Source organism: Mixophyes fleayi, chromosome 9 (genome assembly GCF_038048845.1).
Source record: "Mixophyes fleayi isolate aMixFle1 chromosome 9, aMixFle1.hap1, whole genome shotgun sequence".
NCBI lineage: Eukaryota > Metazoa > Chordata > Amphibia > Anura > Limnodynastidae > Mixophyes > Mixophyes fleayi.
Genome location: NC_134410.1, coordinates 21,848,349 through 21,869,883, shown reverse-complemented (window position 1 = coordinate 21,869,883; position 21,535 = coordinate 21,848,349). Strand labels below are relative to the sequence as shown.

At 42.1% G+C, this 21,535-nt stretch overlaps 1 protein-coding gene across 2 annotated transcripts in view; it reads left to right on the top strand.

The window, feature by feature from the left end:
• Window positions 1-21,535, top strand: part of SLC8A2 (solute carrier family 8 member A2) — a 63,983-nt gene that overhangs the window by 17,696 nt on the left and 24,752 nt on the right. For both annotated transcript variants that reach the window (XM_075186876.1, XM_075186875.1), the window contains exon 2: window positions 3,562-5,380. In XM_075186876.1, the coding sequence (XP_075042977.1) occupies window positions 3,633-5,380 (1,748 nt within the window). In that variant the 5' untranslated portion in view covers window positions 3,562-3,632. The remainder of the gene's footprint in view (window positions 1-3,561; window positions 5,381-21,535) is intronic.

The window sequence follows — 21,535 nt, the reverse complement described above, 5'->3', positions numbered from 1 at the left end:
CCTTAAGAAGCCCCCTACATAGCAGTCAGGTAGAGGTGACTTCACTGGGATACTGTTGGGAAAAACCACTGCAGATGCCATTTACTGAGCGGAGTGGAGCCAACCGGTAAACTTACGATGGTTGCCAACTGTGGTTGAGCTAGGGTACGAACACTAACGGATTTGCGAAGCCACCTATCTAATGGCGGGTCACTTGCAGTACGCACTGTCCCGTCGACAACTATTTTAATTTCACCCATGACAACACCCATGTAGTCCTTGCAAGACTCAAAAAAATACTGGTTCAAGAAGCAAATTATATTTTTAATTAGATTTCATTCTTCAGCAAACACTGTGTATCGACATCTAAGAGATATAAAAAACATAAGCCCTCTACATAACTTGAGACTATGTTCTAGAGTTCTGAAGTAGGTAGTAATACTTGAACTTTCATTCCCTCCTTTTGAATGAATAATAAACACACAGTAAAATTATTAATGACTTATCCAGCTATGAGATGTATAGATTTGAGCGGACATACAAATTTGAAAAGTCAGAATTCTGAGCTTCTACATCCCCCTACATTCCCTGTTCAAGTACTGGTATTTTTTTACTTTCTCTAAACAATGTTGCTGCACTGAAAACATATTAAAATGTTTGCAAATTACATAGTCAACATGGTTAAAAAAGACAATTCCATTAAGTTCATAAATTCTAATTGTGATAAAAGCAAAACAAACCCCCAGTGTGACAGTGACTTATTCATAATCACAGGTGAAGAAAATCCTTGACCCCAAAAGTGGCAATCAGTTAAATTTACTGGATCAATCTCCCCCCATAATAGCCTTTACTAATTATAACTGTGGATACTATGAGGGGAATTCAATGGCTGCATTTTAGTAAAAAGTAACGCGGCCTGCGCACTATTACTGATATTACGGTAATAGTTTGCATAATCATCATCATCATCAATTTATATAGCGCCACTAATTCCGCAGCGCTGTACAGAGAACTCACTCACATCAGTCCCCGCCCCATTGTGGCTTACAGTCTAAATTCCCTAACATACACACACAGACAGAGACAGACATAGACACACAGACTAGAGTCAATTTGTTAGCAGCCAATTAACCTACCAGTATGTTTTTGGAGTGTGGGAGGAAACCGGAGCACCCGGAGGAAACCCACGCAAACACGGGGAGAACATACAAACTCCTCACAGATAAGGCCATGGTCGGGAATTGAACTCATGACCCCAGTGCTGTAAGGCAGATGTGCTGCCCCTATAATTATCGTTAATACAGTAATTTCAACGACCGGCTGTTTGCTTGCGGCTCCCTGAGCCTCGAGCAGAAATCTGTGTTAAATCTGTGTTGTATTAATGGTAATACACTAAGCGCGGCGCTATGCTGAGGGGGAATTGAATTCCCCCCTATGTCTTATACTATGGGCGTTCAATTCATTTTTAAATTCTGCTAGTAAATTTGCCATCACCCCTTTATGTGGTAATTCCATACCTTACCCACCTTTATAACTATTACTGATACTCGGGATTTCTTACCACTCTGTCGGGGACTTGTTTTGTCATTGTTAAGGTCAGTCAGCATTTATTAGGAGTCGGGCAAGTGAGTTTCGTGAATTCTTTGTCATCCTACCACTTGCCGCTTATAGCAGCTGCGGAAATTCGTACCCCACCCAACTGAACACAGTATCTAGATGAGGCCGTACCAATGACCTATACAGTGGCATTATTACTCCTTTCTTTCTGCTACTGATTCCTCTCGCTATGCAACCAAGCATCTGACTTACCTTCCTCGTTGCTTTGTTGCATTGCTTACCTGCCTTTAAGTCACATTAAATAGTGACTCCTAGATCCCTTTCCTCCTCAGTAGTTTACATTATAGTGCCATTAATACTATATTTAAGCTTTGGGTTTTTGAGACCCAAGTGCATGATTTTGCATTTTTTGGCATTAAACTGTAGTTGCCACTCTCTTGACCATTCCTCTAGTCTACCTAGATCATCAATCATTTGTTTTACCCCTCCTGGTGTATATAACCCTGTTGCATATCATTGTGTCATCTGCATACAGGCATACTTTCCCTTTAATATCATTTGCAATATCTCCAATAAAGATATTAAAAAGCACTGGTCCAAGTACAGATCCTTGGGGTACTCCACTGGTAACCTTTCCCTCCCGTGAATGTACTCCATTTACTATAACTTTCTGTTTTCTCTCCTGCAACCAAGATCTTATCCATTCCACCATCTTTGAATCCAACCCCGAGCTTTCAAGTTTATTTAACAGTCTGGGATTTGGAACAGTGTCAAAAGCCTTACTAAAATCTAGATAAGCTATATCTACAGCCCCTCCTTGATCTATTACTTTAGTCACCCAGTCAAAAAAGTCAAAAAGATTTGTTTGACATGATCTCCCCCAGTAAATCCATGCTGTTTGGGATTCTGTAAGTTACTGGATTTGAGATATTCTACAACTCTTTCTTTTAAGAGTGTTTCCATCAATTTCCCTACTACTGATGTAAGGCTCACTGGTCGGTAGTTGCTCGCCTCTTCCTTGCTTCCACTTTTCTGCAGTGGGACTACATTTGTTCTTGTCCAGTCCTCTGGAATTACACCTGTAGCTAGTGACTGATTGAATAATTCTGTTAATGATGTTACCAACACCCCTTTAAGCTCTTTTAGTATCCTTGGATGTATCCCATCTGGGCCCATTGATTTATCCACTTTCAGTTTTGAGAGCTCTGTTAGGACCTTCTCCTCTGTAAATGTACTTGTATCTACCTCATTTTTAAAATAAATATGGGCACCTTACTTTCTAGGCAATCCACAAGTTCATTCATAAAAACATTGAAAATAACAGGGCCCAACACAGATTCCTGTGGTATACCACTAATAACTAAGGCCCATTCTGAATATATTCCATTTATCAGTCCTTTGTCTTCTATCTTTCAACCTGTTCTCTATCCATGTACATCATTTCACCCCTAGACCTAGTACTCTCATGTACCAGTTCCAGTTATATGGAAGAGTATTGAACACTTCATCAAAATCCAAATATAACACATGCATTGCACTACCAAGGTTTGAAAGTCTCTTGATTTGGGAAATTCAAAAATATTTAGAATTAAATTCTGTGATGCAGGCAGTGGTTATAGGATTATTAGGAAGCTGAAGTTTTTGTCTATAACACCAGTCAATAGGAATAGTTATCTCAGGTCCTTGGTGGGATCGCTTGGTGTGGAAAGTAACGTTGGTAACATCCTTGAGAGTGGTCATCAAGAAGAGCATTATAATGGTTCATGGTATTGATCATTAGGAATAAATAGGAAGAGAATCGTGTTAAGGTCTTGATTAGGTACATAAGGAAATTGTTGTCAAGGACGCTGCTATGGACCTTTAAAAGAGTGTAGCAGGGTAATTGGTGGGTTACTAGTAAATGTTTAAAAGCATTGGCTGTGACTTTATAACATTTAAATGATTTAAAATACTAATAGGAATAGTTGTATTTGTATACATGTATTTTACCCTAGTTTTACTATTTTCCCATTTTTTTTCTCCTAGGCGTCTTTGTCCACAACTGCCATAAGCCCACCACCATCTTGCTTAAGACCTCCAAAACAGACGGACCAATTATGGCATACCTCCTGAGAGTTGGACTCCTTCTGATAGTATCTTTACTTGCTTCTGCCTCATCAGAAACATCGGAAAATGGAACCTGTGACGCATCAGGTGATACCACATGTCAACCAGGTATTCTGCTCCCAGTCTGGAGCCCTCATAACCCATCGTCGGGAGACAAGGTGGCCCGAGCTGTTGTTTACTTTGTGGCCATGCTTTACCTTTTCCTGGGCGTGTCTATAATTGCTGACCGCTTCATGGCATCCATTGAGGTAATCACATCTCAAGAGAAGGAGATTACTCTGACCAAACCAAACGGGGAGACCAGCGTGGCGACTGTGCGCATATGGAATGAGACCGTTTCCAATCTAACATTGATGGCGCTAGGCTCCTCTGCACCGGAGATCCTGCTTTCTGTGATCGAAGTGTGTGGTCACAACTTCCATGCAGGAGATCTGGGACCAGGAACCATTGTGGGATCTGCTGCATTTAACATGTTTGTCATTATTGCCATATGCGTCTACGTAATCCCCAATGGCGAGTCGCGGAAGATAAAGCACCCAAGAGTCTTTTTTGTCACCGCTACTTGGAGTATCTTTGCCTACATATGGCTGTATCTCATTCTCGCCGTCATCTCCCCAGGCCGTGTACAGGTCTGGGAAGGATTGGTCACGCTCTTATTTTTTCCGGCCTGTGTGCTCTTTGCCTGGGTGGCAGACAAGCGACTTCTCTTCTACAAATATGTTTACAAAAGATACCGAGCAGATAAACGTAGAGGTATCATCATTGAGACCGAAGGCGAGTTCCCCAAAAGCATAGAGATGGATGGGAAGTTGGGGGCAGCTGCAGTGGTGGCAACAGAAAATAAAGACCAAACAGCGCAAGACAGCGCGGCAGCAGCTGCCGAAGCCAAGGAACTCGATGAAAGCCGAAAAGAGGTCATCCGTATCCTAAAGGAGCTGAAACAGAAGTACCCAGAGCGGGAGTTGGATCAGCTGGTAGAAATGGCCAATTACTATGCCTTGTTGCACCAGCAGAAGAGCAGAGCCTTCTATCGCATCCAGGCCACACGCATGATGATTGGAGCAGGCAATGTGCTGAAGAAACACGCAGCAGACCACAGCAAAAAACCAGCTAACCTACAGGAAGTGACATCTGACTCTGGAGAGGAGAATACAAGCAAGATCTTCTTCCAACCCTGTAACTACCAGTGCCTGGAGAATTGTGGATTTGTGACACTCAACATTACTTGCCAAGGAGGAGACGGTGGGAGCACATTCTACGTGGACTACAAGACAGAGGACGGCTCTGCCAACGCAGGCTCCGACTACGAGTATAGTGAAGGAACATTGATTTTTAAACCAGGGGAGACCCAAAAAGAGATTAAAATTGGCATAATTGATGATGACATCTTTGAGGAAGATGAGCATTTCTTTGTGCGACTGATGAACTTGAGCGTGGGAGATGCAGAAGGAATGTTTGAACCAGATGGGGAAGGACATCCCAAAGCACGTCTGGTCTCTCCACTCATTGCCACCGTGACCATACTGGATGATGATCACGCTGGAATATTTACTTTTGAGGAGAAACTACTTCATGTTAGTGAGAGTGTTGGGGTCCTGGAGATACGAGTGGTGAGGAACTCTGGGGCAAGAGGAACAGTTGTCATACCGTATCGGACGGTAGAAGGCACAGCAAGAGGAGGAGGCATTGACTTTGAGGACGCCTACGGAGAGCTGGAGTTCCTGAATGACGAAACGGTGTAAGTAGCACGACCAAGGTAGACAGATGTTGAACCTTTAACATAATTTTATTCTGTGCTGGTCAGAAAAATAAGGAGCCAAAAGGTTGTATTAAGGGTACATTACATTTAAAATGTACATGCTGTATGTTTATAATATGGCTGTTCTTTCTGGCAAAATCAAGTTGCAGTTGCAATACAATTCGTCATCATAACCAGCTGCTGGGTGCTCTCATTGATTTTAATAAATAAAAACATGCAAGAAAAATAGATTATCAGTGAAAAATAATGTATGCCCACGGGTTCATTTTACTGAACACCAATAAAGTGAAACTATATATACATTATACACAAGGTATAGTTTACATTGAAATAAATTGTTAATCATTAAACAAATATGAGCAATAATAACCAAGTGTGCAACGACATGCATTAATGATGAACAGCAAAAAAGCATGTGATTGTATCATTTCAGAAGAAAGTATTTATAGGGGCTTCAAACATCTTTAATTTATTAGATTGTATGTACCTTCCTCTAATTTCTTTATAAATACATTGTTTTATCAACCTTCTCTGCTTATTATCAATGACCTTGGATATGACACCAAACTGCTCTGTGGATACAACTGTATACAATGCATTGAGTAGAGTTGATTCGTAGCTTAGGCAATGCAAATAAACAACACTGCCTAAATGATATGATTCATGTGAAAAAGGAAGATGAAGTAATAAATGTATTAAAAGTTGTAAGAGGGCATCTTTTAAAGTTGTCCTTTAAAATAAAACTACTAGTGCCTCACTCAACAATATCTTAGTGTACGGGTGGTAGGACTTGAGTGACACATATTACATACAATATATATATATACATATTATATACAACACATTATATATATATATATATATATATATATATATATATATATATATATATACACACACACACACACATATATACACACATTTATTTATTCACATATATATTTTTATTATTATTTCACATATACATGCCTAAAAACCCCCCACAAAATCTACTATAATGACATACAATTAATTAATGAACTTACCTGCTTATGTGCAGAAACCAACAGCCTCCGGGAATACTTGAGTTCCTCCTCCGCTCTCCACATCACTTCTAATCCGCCTCACACAGCGCGGCAGCAAAAAAGCGAAAAACAAATTAGTGGAGCAGGGATGAGCGAGGTTCAGCTCAACTACCAATGGGTGCTCCTGCAATCTAACTTTTTGTTATGTCTGGGTATTTACACCAGCAATGCTGTGATACTGCAGTCTGGATGCCTTCAATGGCCTCAATAAATTTCAGGTGGAAAGTGTATGTAAGTGCTCAGACATGAAGTCGTGGACTGAAGTGTGAATGGAATAAGGCTGGGTAGGATATCTGTATTTATGGAGGAAAGTGCTGGGATAAGCTTTTAGCTGAGTTCTGAAACTTTGAAAGAATTTCTGTGTGTTCTATGGAATGAATGCAGTAAGTGCTGACCATAGTAGAATGTGTTGTACACAGATCAGTAATTGGGCAGACTATATGGATTTATCCTGTATCTTATGTTTTACTTTGTGGGCCTCGTTCACAGTTGGACGTGTTTAGAGTAAATTGCACTTTGAGGGGCATATCAGGGGCATGCATGGGCACATTAAATACAGTAGGGGCATGTCTCTTGTATATACAGCATGGTTAGACTTGACTCAAAGGAGGTGTAACTTTCGCCTGTACCTACCCCCCAAACTAGTAAGCAGCACCACTCCCATAGTCTGGGGTGGTTACCGCTAAAATAGAGAGAGTAGCGGAGAGTTTCCCTGCAAAAACAGTGCCAGGGTGGACTGGTCGCTCTACAACAGAAAGACCCACAGGGCAAGGTACCTCTGTAGTTAACCCACCTGATCAGCAATGGGCTGAAATACCAACGTACTTAGGGTAGTTTCACAGCTTCAATGCTGAATTTTGTTGATTGCAAATCTGCAAAAATAGGGTTTTCAACAAGAAAACCACTGTAAAAAAATTGTCATGTTGTGTTGCCTACAGTTTGCCAGCATCTGGCAGACCCTCATACCAAGTGGAGTCGGATTATATGGTCTAATGAGATGTTTGGCACAAGCCTAACACCATGAATTTTCCCAAGAACACTATCCCTACCATGAAGCATGGTCGTGGGAACACAATCCTTTGGGCAAGCTACGCTGCTGCTACTCTTCTCAAAGACTGGAACACTTGTCAAAGTAGAGGATAGAATGGATGGAGCAAGATATAGGCAAATCTTGGAGCATAACCCTGTTGCAGTATCTAAGAGATCTAGGACTTGGGACTTCAGGAGCACAATGATCCAATGCATATTGCAAAAGCTGCAATGGAGTGACCTAAATACAAAACCAACTATATAGAATAGCCCAGAACTCAAGAGTCTGTGAAATGATTTATAGATTGTTGTTCATCAATGGTCCGCATCCAACCTTATGCTACTCAACCACTATTGCCAAGAAGAATGGGTGAAACGTACAGTGTCCACCAGCTGGCATGTTATATTACAGCTACAGGGGCTTCTTAAAAATATTAAAACAAAGGGAATGAATACGTATGCAATTAATCACTGTCTGCCTTTTATTTGTAATTATTATGAAACCGCATTAGAAGTGTTTTCTTTATTTGCCATTACAGAGTTGTGTCGATGAGCGGTAAGAATTCCCAAGTAATTGTTCAGCTCAGTAATACACATCCTCTGATATGTGATGTAAAATAGTGGCCTGATTTGCTCTAATTATGCAACTGATGGAATCTTAGGCCAGATAGGCAGCATTATATGTAAACGGTGTTGGACGAGTTCCTACACAACACAGGAGTCCCCAAGGAGGATCATGTGTTGCTTTCAGGAAGAGTTAATTACCATCAAATCCTGTGTGTAGATCAGTCAGAAAGGCGGTAACAGACAGTCAATATTTAGCTATTACAGCGGGAATGCTCAGCCGGCAAAGTGTAACAGCAGCTGGGTCTGGAGAGGTAGAAATTAAATTCCTTTTCCCACCGCAGAATGTCCAACATGTAGAAGACAATGTTTAATTGTCGGGGGGGCGGTAACTTACAATCCAGACAGGAACAGGTTAAAGCTTTTACCAAATCCCTTGATATCTAAGTTGTTGGTTAATAAATGTGCAATTAGCAGTTTATGTAAATGTGGTTGTCTGTCCAGGGATGCAGGACTATCGCACTCTCTAGTGTGTAACCCAGAGATAGGCAACCTGATGCACCTCAGGGGCCACATCTTGACAAGGGCCACACATTACTCTTAATCTCAGTAATAAGTCAAAGCAATACATTTAATTAAAGAAAGAGACACCTATCTGTAATAACAAATCATCAGGCGTTTTAAACAAGCCCTGCAAGCTATAACCAACACGTCTGCCATTAAAGCAGGAGGGAGTTGGGGGCCGCAGGTGAAAGCTCTGAGGGCCGTATGTGAGCCCAGAACTTCCCATCATACCCAGGCAGCCTCTGAAAGGCATTTCCCTGGGGGGGAATATTTGGAGCACAAAACTTTCTGACACAGCAAGTCCTATAATCAAGGTGTTATCTGTGTTTCCGTTCTCATCATCTCCTCTCTCATGAATCTTTACATACCGTTATCCTCTATCATTATCTAGTAAGCCAATTATTCCACCCAGTGTGTGATGCGGTGTCATCTATCTTATCAGTGATATCTATGTTCCTGTCCATTCTGTCAGCAGTAGATGTACCGATGTTTAGCAGTAGACGATGCTGGCTCTGATTGGTGTTCTGTTTAGTTTAGTTTCCTCCTCCGTCACAGTAGACAGGACAAGTCGCACTAGGGGGTTCTGTTCAGGGGTGATGATAGTGAGGTTTGTGTTTCTTTCTAATTCACTCCTTCCTTGAAATCAGTACTGTTTGGGTCCACTAATGTGATCCGCTAATGTCTTAAAGTGCCAGGAGAGGTGACACAGCGGCTGAGTCCTCACACCACTCACTAGACTCACTATGTGCACCACGGATCACTGCTGCTACATGGACCACTTCCTCTACCAAAGCCCCAGGAGTCCACGGGGTAAATTTATCCAACCTTCCAAACAGGAAAAGTGCAGGTGTTGCCCATTGCAGGGTATAACTATCATTTTCTCAAATGTACTAGATAAATGGTAGCTAGAATCTGATTAGTTCGGTTATATTCGTTTACCCAATGGCATTTACACGACATAGAGGAATGTGCATTTAAAGCGGCAATGTGAGGACCCCACAACTACACACTTTAATGTAACACACACTAAAGTGTGTAGTTGTGGGGTCCTGACATTGCCGTTTTAAACGCACATTCCTCTATGTCGCTCTTTAAACTGACGTCAACATGAAGTGCCGGCCAACCCCGTCATCGGAACTTGTAGCTGTCAGCACGCCGCTCTCTTCGCAAATCTGCTTTGTTGTTTTACAGGTAAGTCTGTATTATATTCTTGTTGTTTTTACAGTTAACGTTTTTTTTTTACAAATAAAAGGCAGACAGTGATTGATTGCATACGTATTCATTCCCTTTGTTTCAATATTTTGAAGAAGCCCCTGTAGCGGTAATATAACACGCCAGCTGGTGGACACTGTACTTTTCACCCATTCTTCTTGGCAATAGTGGTTGAGTAGCATCAATAGGGACCATTGATGAACAACAATCTATAAATCATTTCACAGACTCTTGAGTTCTGGGCTATTCTATAGAGTTGTTTTTGTATTTAGGTCACTCCATTGCGGCTTTTGCAATATGTATTGGTTCATTGTGATGGGTAAGTCAGGATTTCTGCCATGTCGCCCTGTTAGCCTTTGGATTTTTCATGTCGGACAAAACAGTGCAATCACTATCAGAATAGTGACTACCACCCCTTACAGTCTGACAGTTGATCTTACAGGTAACACAGTATCAGGATTCTCACATTAAATAATCATACTAATGGACAGGGGTTGGAGCAATGACATTGATTTGTGCTCTGTGCAGTTCCTCTACCCCCTGCCCTGTGTAGACAGGTCACACAGCAGCATCTCACACCACTCAGTATACACACCAATGCTCAGGGGATATACCAGAGACTGGTTTGTGCTTTGTACAGTTCTTCTAACCCTGTGGGTTAAAGATAGCAAACAGGTGTCCCCACACACACAGGTTTGAACAGAAAACATAGTACCCATAATTATCAATCAATCCCCTAAACCGAATCCTTTCCTCCAAGAATAGGAGTCCCACATTTAAACATTCCAGTTTCCGCGAAGCCCACATCCCACCCAAAGGGCGTCACAATCACTTTCTCACGCCTGTCAGGGCAGTACATATATGAAAGATGCCTACGTGACATTTACATTAAATGTTTCATTTTCTGTCTTATGCTCCATGTTATTTTTAAACTTTATTTAAGACAATTCTGTCCCTACCCCAATTTTATAGACTAGCCCCTATTCATATCATGCAAAATATTCTCTAGGGCCTGATTTATTAAGGATCTTAATTTGAGAAACTTCTTATTTCAGTCTCCTGGGCAAAACCATGTTACGATGCAAGAGGTGCAAATTAGTATTCTGTTTTGCACATAAGTTAAATACTGACTGTTTTTTCATGTAGCACACAAATATCAACTTTAAATTTTAGTGTACAAATAAGCTTTCAAGTATTTGTGTGCTACATGAAAAAACAGTCAGTATTTAACTTATGTGCAAAATAGAATACTAATTTGCACCCCTTGCATTGTATAATTGTTTTGTCCAGGAGACTGAAATAAGAAGTTTCTCAAGTTAAGATCCTTAATGAATCAGGCCCTAAGTGATTTCATACAGGTCACAGACATTTGTGCCTCACAGATTGCAAGTTAATTGTCTTAGAGTGTCACTGTACTCTGGAAATGGCCACGCTAAAATAGCCTCTGTATTGAGGAGACAGTGACAGCAGATTACTGCAGCATATCAGAGGTCTATCCGCCCACCTCTTCTGCCGATCCAAGATACAGTTGTTTTTTTTTTACCAGGTTTTAATCAGCCGGCAGAGAGCGTGGGCTGATTCTGTGAGAGTGAGAAGAGCTTTCACAGTATTAATGATAGATGGGTGCTCTAAGGTAATGAGGGATTAGTGAATAATCAGAGTGTACGCTTCTCACTCCACAGGGTCAACGTGTGCACCCAACACATCTCACAGAGACCTGACAACTTAGAAATACCTTTACAGGGTCATCTGTAGAAAAGACAGTGCAACAAAAAAACTGATCATCATCACGGATGGAAACATAGAAAACTATAAAATATAAAAAAAACAAACAAAAAAAACCCCCAATGCTCATAGCTTGGGCTCGTAGTGGCAAAATCAGGGGGACAAATAGTCTGCCCCTTTCCCCCCAAAAAGCCGTCTTCAGCACTACGCTGTGAAAGGCAGAGCTGGGGATACTATAGTAGGGAAACCTGCAGCAGGAGCACTAGTCAGTTCAGCACAAGGCTGAATTCCCTGGGATATGGGCTTATCTCACTTAAATAAAAAGGTCACACAGTCCTCTTAATACACAAGTATCTATAGATGTAAGGAGACAGCCCTCTTCTCTCCTCCTAATACACAGACATCAGGACACAGCCACCTCCTCCTAATACACAGACATCAGGACACAGACCTCTCACCTCTTCCTAATACACAGACCTCTCACCTCTTCCTAATACACAGACATCAGGACACAACCCTCTGCTCTTCTCCTAATACACAAGTTTCTCAATTTCTCCTAATACACAGACATCAGGATACAGCCAACTCCTCCTCTAATGCACAGACATCAGGACACAGCCATCTCCTCTCCTCCTAATACACAGACATCAGGACACAGCCATCTCCTCCTCTAATACACAGACATCAGGACACAGACCTCTCGCATCCTCCTAATACACAGACATCAGGACACAGACCTCTCGCATCCTCCTAATACACAGACATCAGGACACAACCACCTCCTTCTCTAATACACAGTCATCGGGACACAGCCATCTCCTCTCCTCCTAATACACAGATATCAGGACACAGCCACCTCCTCCTCTAATACACAGACATCAGGACACAGCCATCTCCTCTCCTCCTAATACACAGACATCAGGACACAGACATCTCCTCCTCTAATACACAGACATCAGGACACAGACCTCTCGCATCCTCCTAATACACAGTCATCAGGACACAGCCACCTCCTCCTCTAAAACACAGTCATCAGGACACAGCTATATCCTCTCCTCCTAATACACAGACATCAGGACACAGCCATCTCCTCCTCTAATACACAGACATCAGGACACAGACCTCTCGCATCCTCCTAATACACAGTCATCAGGACACAGACCTCTTCTCTCCTCCTCTAATACACAGACATCAGGACACAGACATCTCCTCCTCTAATACACAGACATCAGGACACAGCCATCTCCTCTCCTCCTAATACACAGATATCAGGACACAGCCACCTCCTCCTCTAATACACAGACATCAGGACACAGCCATCTTCTCTCCTCCTAATACACAGTCATCAGGACACAGCCATCTCCTCTCCTTCTAATACACAGACATCAGGACACAACCATCTCCTCTCCTCCTAATACACAGACATCAGGACACAGCAAGCTCCTCATCTACTAATTCATAGACATCAGGAAGAAACCTCTCACATCTTTCTAATACACAGACATCAAGATACAGACCTCTAACCTCTACCTAACACACGGACATCAGAACACAACCCTCTTCTCCTAATACACAAGTTTCTCAATTTCTCCTAATACACAGACATCAGGATAAAGATCTCCCCCTCCTCCTAATTTACAGACTTCAAGATACAGACCTTGCACCTCATCCTAATACACAGACATCTAGCCACCGACCTCTGTCAAATTTCTTCTTATTAGAATATGAAGGTCATGGTGCTTTCTCATCAGTGAGGTATTGATTAGTAATTTATTTGATCTAGACTGGTAATAGATGTGATGTTCAGGCTACACGGAGTATGTGAAATGTCAGCATACAGAACATATATAACCTGTGCATGTATAACATTAGTTATTGCAGAATGAGACAGGTTTTATTCAATGTATCTATATTACGATTCTCAAACTAATGTGTCTCTAGGACTCGGCCTCTATAATATAGTTCTACAAGACACATAAGTGATTTTTCTATTGGGTAAAACAATTTTATAGGGCAAAACCATATCATTAAAGTTAATGAAAAATAAAGCAGGAGTAATTAGGATATATAGAAAAATCTGAATCTATAATGCAAGTTAACATGGGAAACATTCTATATTATTGTCTATATCACATGTGTATATTTAAGAATGTCCATAATATTGCAGAATATTTGCTAGAATTATATACTGATCCGCTACAACATTAAAACCACTGACAAGTACATAATATTGATTAACTCGTTACAATGGTTCCTGTCAAGTGAACAGTCAGTTCTTGAATTTGATGTGTTGAAAGCAGGAAGAATGGGCAAGCGTAAGGATTTGAGCGACTTTGACAAGGGCCACGGATTGGATCATGGGTGAATGTGGGGAGTGAAGGCTAGTCCGTATAGTCCAATCCCACAGAAGAGCTACTGTAGCACAAATTGCTGGAAAAGTTAGTGCTGGCTGTGATAGGAAGGTGCCACAATACACAGTGCATCACACCCTGCTGCGTATGGGGCTGTGTACCGCAGACCTGTCAGAGTGTCCATGCCGATCCCCTGTCCACCAACGAAAGTGCCTACAATGGGCACATGAGCGCCAGCACTGGATCATGGAGCAATGGAGAAAGGTGGCCTGGTATGATGGATCACGTTTCTTATACATCATATGGATAGCCGGGTGTGTGCACCATGTACCTGGGGAAAAGATGGCACCAGGATGCACTATGGTAAGAAGGCAGCCAGCTGAGGCAGTGTGATGTTCTGGGCAATGTTCTGCTGGGAAGCCTTAGTTCCTGGCATTCATGTGGATGTTACGTTGACACGTATCACCTACCTAAACATTGTTGAAGACCAAGTACACCCTTCATGGTAATGGTATTCCCTGATGGCAGTGGCCTCTTTCAGCAGGATAATGCGCCCTCCCACACTGCAAATATTGTTCAGGAATGGTTTGAGGAACATGACAAAGATTCCAAGTTGTTGACTTGGCCTCCAAATTCCCCAGATTTCAATCCGATCGAGCATCTGTGGGATGTGATGGAAAAACAAGTCCGAGCCATGGAGACCCCATCTCACAACTTACAGGACCTAAAGGATCGATTGTTAACGTCTTGGTGCCAGATACCATTGTCATTGTGCCAGTGTTCTTGAACACCAAGGGGGAATTCAATTCCCCCCAAAGTACCGCCGCATTAACCATATTACCGTTATTACAGTAATATTAACCCAGCTTTCTGCTTGCAGCTCCAGCAAAAAGCTGGTGTTAAAACTACCGTAATAACGGTAATTACGCGCACTATTACCATAATAATGGTAATAGTGTGCAGGCCACATTACTTTTTCAAGTAACACGGCCAATTGAATTCCCAAGTGTCATTGTGCCAATGTTCTGGGAGCCACTTGTCATTGTACTAGGGTTCTGGGACACCAAGTGTCATTGTGCTAGGGTTCTTGGACGCCAAGTGTCATTGTGTCAGTGTTCCGGGACGCCAAGTGTCATTGTGCCAGTGTTCCGGGACGCCAAGTGTCATTGTGTCAGTGTTCCGGGACGCCAGGTGTCATTGTGCCATGGTTCCGGGACGCCAAGTGTCATTGTGCCAGGGTTCCGGGACGCCAAGTGTCATTGTGCTAGGGTTCCGGGACGCCAAGTGTCATTGTGTCAGTATTCCGGGACGCCAAGTGTCATTGTGCCAGGGTTCTGGGACGCAAAGTGTCATTGTGCCAGGGTTCTGGGACACCCAAAGGCACAAAACTGGGTGTTTGACATAACAAAGCAGAAAGACATGGCTTTTCACATTCTTAAAATGCCCTCTTGTTTCAATGCAAGACGGTTCTTTCATATAAGGCTACCTTTGTGTTTTTGGTCGAATTATCAGATGAATAACATTAGTACCTCTTTTCTTAAAACAGTATTTTTTGCTGGTAAAAACATAAAGCGATACAAAGTGTATTCACATATCCATGCTATATTTTCAAGTCTAGTTTATTAGATAGAGAGCAGTAGAATCTGCCACGCTGCTAAAGAAGGAGAACTCCAAGAAAGACATGTATTTCTTCTGCTTAATTGCAGAACTGCAGTGATCCCCTGTCCAGCACCATGATCCCCTGTCCAGCACCATGGAGAGAGCTGCCTCCACTGGTGCCTGCCCTCACATGATCCTCCAGGGCTCATTGTCCTTACCCTCTTTTTCCATGTCATATATCTTTAAATAATATGCCATCTCTAGAAATCTAGGAGCAATTGCTTCTACTTGTCCTCCTTTCTCCTGAGCATTCTGGGAAAAGTTACTGTGTATAGCCATTTCTTCTCACAGTCCTCACACCTCCTGGTGGGGAGTGCGATACGGTTCACCAATAATGACAATGCACTGAACGTTGCTCCCATGTAGGGTGGTGTGTCCTTCTTACACAACCCCTGCCCATCTGGTCATAGAGGGGGCGGACAAAAGTTCATTACATCTAGCTGCAAATTTTAAGTTGAAAACATTGACTCCGTTTTATCCACCCGTCTTGACAAAGTTGCTCCTTTAAAATGTATGTGATCTCAAGGCTTAAATCATCAGCCTATGCAACATAAGCAACCAGGATTAGTTATTGTTTATGCTGCTATCCAGAATATCGGGGGAGAATGTCCAGTTCTCTTCCAGGTTAACACCACCACAAATGTATCCTGTTATGCCTTAATGCCATGTTCTAATATTCCGTGCTCTGACATTTCACAGCGCTTATTAATAAAACCTATCCACATCAGGTTTTTCCATTTTTTTTGATTAGCTACTTCAAAAACCACTTTGCACAAAAGCCTCCTGTAGTACGCATATTATTTTCTTACACTCCCTCTTCTCTTCTTCTTACCGTGATCCCATTTTAACAGAGAATATTATGGAATTTATTTTTAAACCCCTCAACAAGCAGTCCTCATGCCATTATGTTATATCTCTTGAAATCAGTATTTCACTGTATCACCAATCCTTTCCAGAAATCTCTGATTTAACTCTTTCCTCCAATGTATTTCCTGAACCGTTATTACCATGGTAATAATTATGCCATTATTTATTCTAAGTATATTTATATTGAATCATTTATTTTAGGATTGGCGAAATCCAAGGAATATTTAGGCTGCATTTACTACAGGAAGGTAGTTATCTTTTTGTTGCAATTATGAACAATATTTGCCAGATTCTCGATTGCTCGTTGCCAAAGAAGCATTTGAGCCACTAGCCCTAAACGTCTACTTTGAAGACTCTCTATAACTAAATTCGCTTACAATCCAATATTTGTATATAACACTCTACAGACACTGTTGTCACTGACTATCATATGGCTAAGAGGGGGTAATTATTCCCTACTTACATGGATGACCACAGTTTTGGCACTTCTTCATTCACTTGGCCTCAGAGGCACTGACATTTCTTGGTTCTCCTGACATCTTTAATTGTTCTTTTTGGAGTCTCTTTTGACAATTAATCTTCACAACCTCAAGGGTTGGTGTAAGATCCTGTAGTCATTGGTGTAAGATCCTGTAGTCTGTGGTGTAAGATCCTGTAGTCATTGGTGTAAGATCCTGTAGTCTGTGGTGTAAGGTCCTGTAGTCTGTGGTGTAAGGTCCTGTAGTCTGTGGTGTAAGATCCTGTAGTCTTTTGGTGTAAGATCCTGTAGTCTGTGGTGTAAGATCCTGTAGTCTTTGGTGTAAGATCCTGTAGTCTGTGGTGTAAGATCCTGTAGTCTTTTTGTGTAAGATCCTGTAGTCTTTTTGTGTAAGATCCTGTAGTCTTTGGTGTAAGATCCTGTAGTCTGTGGTGTAAGATCCTGTAGTCTGTGGTGTAAGATCCTGTAGTCTGTGGTGTAAGATCCTGTAGTCTGTGGTGTAAGATCCTGTAGTCTGTGGTGTAAGATCCTGTAGTCTGTGGTGTAAGATCCTGTAGTCTTTGTGGCTGCTTATCAAATTTGGAATCAGCTACTGCCTATATGTTGAAGATAGTCCTGTTTCTCTGCCCCAATCACCAAATGCCTACAAGAAATGTCAAAATTGATCAGTCACCTGAAGCACACCGTGAACGGAGCAGAGCTCTTAAAAGCCTGGTGTACTCCCCTTGCTTTGTAGAGTGGACAGTATATGATTGGTTCTGAGCTGGACTGGAGGCCATAGCTCACAAATCAGATGTTGCCCACAATTGCATTGGATGCTCCACCCGCTTTTACTGTTTTTATGGCATTTTACAGTCAAAATTAATGATTAATTTGCATTTAACATAAGGTGTCACAATGCTGGCAGCTCCCAGGAAAGACCTACTTGGCTGGGGGGAGCAATCAGAGACACATCACGTCCGGCCATGCCGCTTAGTCCTGAGGGGACTGGTAGTGAGGTACAAGCTGAAGTCAAAAGACTGTAGAAGGTAGAATAGTGATGGATGAAGCCAAAGTCCAGTGACTGGAGACTGTAGAATGGTGGGGTAGAATGGTTTAGTACTACAAGCGCCAGCATGCCCAAACACTTAATGGCAGCCTGGGCATGCTGAAATCTGTAGTACACCAGGGACAAAATTGAAACATTATTACCCCACACCCACTGCCCCAGGGGTATAGGAAGAGCCCCAGTGTTGGTTAAATCTAGGGGTGGGGGTTCCGCATTTTTTGTTGCAGACCCGATCTCTCTAGGGAACCAGCACTGGTAAAGCCTAGTGCTGGTAATATTAAAATTTGGAGGGCCCCACACTTTTTATTCCCCCTGATTTTGCTATTACTAGCCTAGGCTAGCAGCACTAGTGTTGATTAAGCTGTTTGGGTGGCACGCCGTTTTTATTTTTTTCATGTATTGTTGTTTTAAATCTACTGATATATATATATAGACAGTTTGACTGTTGACTTTAGAACACTGTACACATTTTATATGTCGACATTTTAACTGTCTCAACCTTCTCAACATGTACACATTCTGACTGTCGACCTTATGACTGTAGACATTTTGGTGTCAACATTGCACTGTTGACTTTTTAACTACATCCCGCGGAGAAATCCAAAACAAAACTTTGCTCCTGCAATAGGGAAAATTTTTAAAAGCTACAAACAGGTGAGATAAATGTTCTGATTGCTTTGACATTTCCACTTAAAGGCCGATAGCAGAGTAAGCAAAGCTGTGCGGTCCAGGTGAGGTAACTTGCTAGATTACTGGTCTTAGCAGAGTGCTGATTACAGAATTAAAAAAAGATGGTTGTAGCTGTCATTGTGAATAGTTATCTGAAACCTGTCAGCTGGAGTTAGTGTGTGATTCCTCACAGTAACTGTTTTCTGACAGTTGTTATTTGGAGCTAGAGTTGTGAATCCTCACACAAACAACCCCATCATGATTTCCCACAATCCTATTTCTATGTCCATTGACAATTCTAGTCGACACTTCCACTGTCTAGTCTGTTGTTTCTGCTTTTGGAACATCGGTAAGATACATCCATTCACTGCCACTTAACCACTAAAACGTGCCCTAATTCTGTCCTGCATTCACTGCTCTGATTGTATTCTTATTGCTTTCCCTGTTTCTACTGTTGCCAATGTAGAGTTCATCCAAAATACTGAAGCAAGGATTATCTATTTGTTCTCTTCTCTCAGTCTCTTCCTGTTCTGTCTGAAAACTCTCTTTTGGAGCCCTTGTTAATCTGAGAATAAGCTACAAACGTCTACCCATAGACTCCTCTGACTCCTCTGTACCTCAATACATTTCTTCTCTCTTCTTTACTTCTCCCACATGATGATTACCAGGCACCTTCTTACCTTCTCAAACACCTGTGTGCAACTTTCTTGAAAAATGCACATATAAATTATTATTATATTACCTAGTGTGGGTGTAATTTTTAGCAGTAGACATTTTAGAACCTCAGCTCTCTGAGGCAGGGAATTCCCAATTTCTACGTTACTGCTGCGGAAATTCACCAATAATCTGCACTTTTTCCTGGCGAGTTTTGTTTAAATCATTGCATACCATGGTGCTAAATATAAACTATGTATGCACACATAGAGGGATGGAATCCTAGCTCTCTCTTCTGCCCGTGTCGCCCTGCAGTGGGAGGGGCAGGCTCCACATCTCATAGCTCCCTTCTGTCTGTGCCACTTACTGTGCCGCAGGCTCTCTCAGAGATCTATTTACGAGCCTCACAGTTTGCAAACAGAGCGATTCGTGTTACAGAAATGGTCTGTGCTCTGGGATTCCTGCCCTTCATTCCGGCCAATTAGCTGCCTCCGTGCTCTGCTAAGCTCTGTGTCAGCCTGCTAATTGGGATAATGGGAGCCTGGGGCTGGACCTCTATGTTCAGGGTTCATCATTAGTCTGACTTCTTGATGCTGGGGGTCTAGGGGTTGTCTTAAGGAAAATGTATTATTTTGTGTTAAATCTGCTTTTATTATTATCGCTTATCAAGCAGAAAGATATGTTTAACCCATTAGGCCTGAGACATTAAAGACAGCAAAGCATAAAAAAGGAGTAACTTTGCTCCTGGGCAAAACCATGTTGCATTGTGGCGGGAGGTAAATTTAAAATGTTAGGAGAGATTTATAGTTGGGATAGGGCATGTCCTAGATTAACTTTAAATTTCAGTATACAAATAAAGCTATTTGTGCGCTATATGAAAAAACAGGCAGTATTTACCTTATGTGCAAAATAATAAACTAATTTGCGCCCCTTGCATTGTAAAATGGTTTGTCCCGGAGAGAAGTTACTCCTTTTTTTGTATTACTTTCCTTAATGACTCAGGCCCACTTTGTGCAGTCCTTGTAACACAAAGAAAGTACACGTGTGACTATTATGCCATATACTATTCTATAGACCAGCACTACATTTTCTCCCCTTGCTGACTGAGGTCTACCATGATGATCTCTTAAAGTGGGCATATAACACAATATATTGGACTTGCGCAACAAAACGTCATCCACTGTTGAGCAGGGACAAATTACAGTGGAAAGGGCAATTGGGGAGATTGCCTCCATAGCGGGGGGACAGTAGAGTCTGCTTCCCGTGCCGGTCAATGTAATGGTTTTGATTTGTGTTTTATATACAATAGAAGAGGGCGGGCAGCATCCGCTGTCTACTTCTCAATTGCCAGGCTGTGTGTGGCCATACAGTTACTGAGTGTGACATTGTCATTGATTGGTGGATGGCACTGGCCATTCACCAATTAGAGTAGCAGGAGGTCTCCAGACTCTGACTGGTAAATGGCTGGAAGTATCCAACAAATCAGAGTAGCAGGATGCTGCCACATGGCCTGTACAGTGCACTGAGAGGTAGAGAGAGTCTAATTTTTACACCAATAGAGATTATGGAAAGGGGCTTCTGCTACCCCACCCCACCCCACGAGAAAAGTCTAGATCTGCCGCTGCTGTCGAGTGAACAAGTTTCACATATTTAAAACATTCCTCCCCAGACTACTGTAGTAACACCATTGCCTCTGTAGTAACAAATTTACCTCCTTCCCCCTCTAACATATTAAGTAAGTAGTACTGGGACAGTCTTGTAGCCAATCAGAGTGAAGCTCATTCATTTTCATTCACTGCCAGACTGACCTCTCTTCGTCATTATCATCATCGGCAATTTATATAGCGCCACTAATTCCACAGCACTGTACAGAGAAATCACATCAGTCCCTGCCCCTTTTGGAGCTTACACTCTAAATTCCCTAACATATACTCACAGACAGAGATAGAGACTGTCAATTTGATAGCAGCCAATTAACCTACCAGTATATTTTTGGGGTGTGGGAGGAAACCGGAGCACCCGGAGAAAACCCACGCTAACAAAGGTAGAACATACAGACTCCACACATATAAGGCCATGGTTGGGAATTGAACTCATGACCCCAGTGCTGTGAGGCAGAAGTGCTAACTACTGAGCCACCGTGCTGCCCGACAAATGTCAGATCTCACTGTGGCTTTGGGGGTCAGGACTTGGCAAAGTCCCCACTCCGCTAACCACGGTGACACCTGTTACGATGCGGGACAGATACAA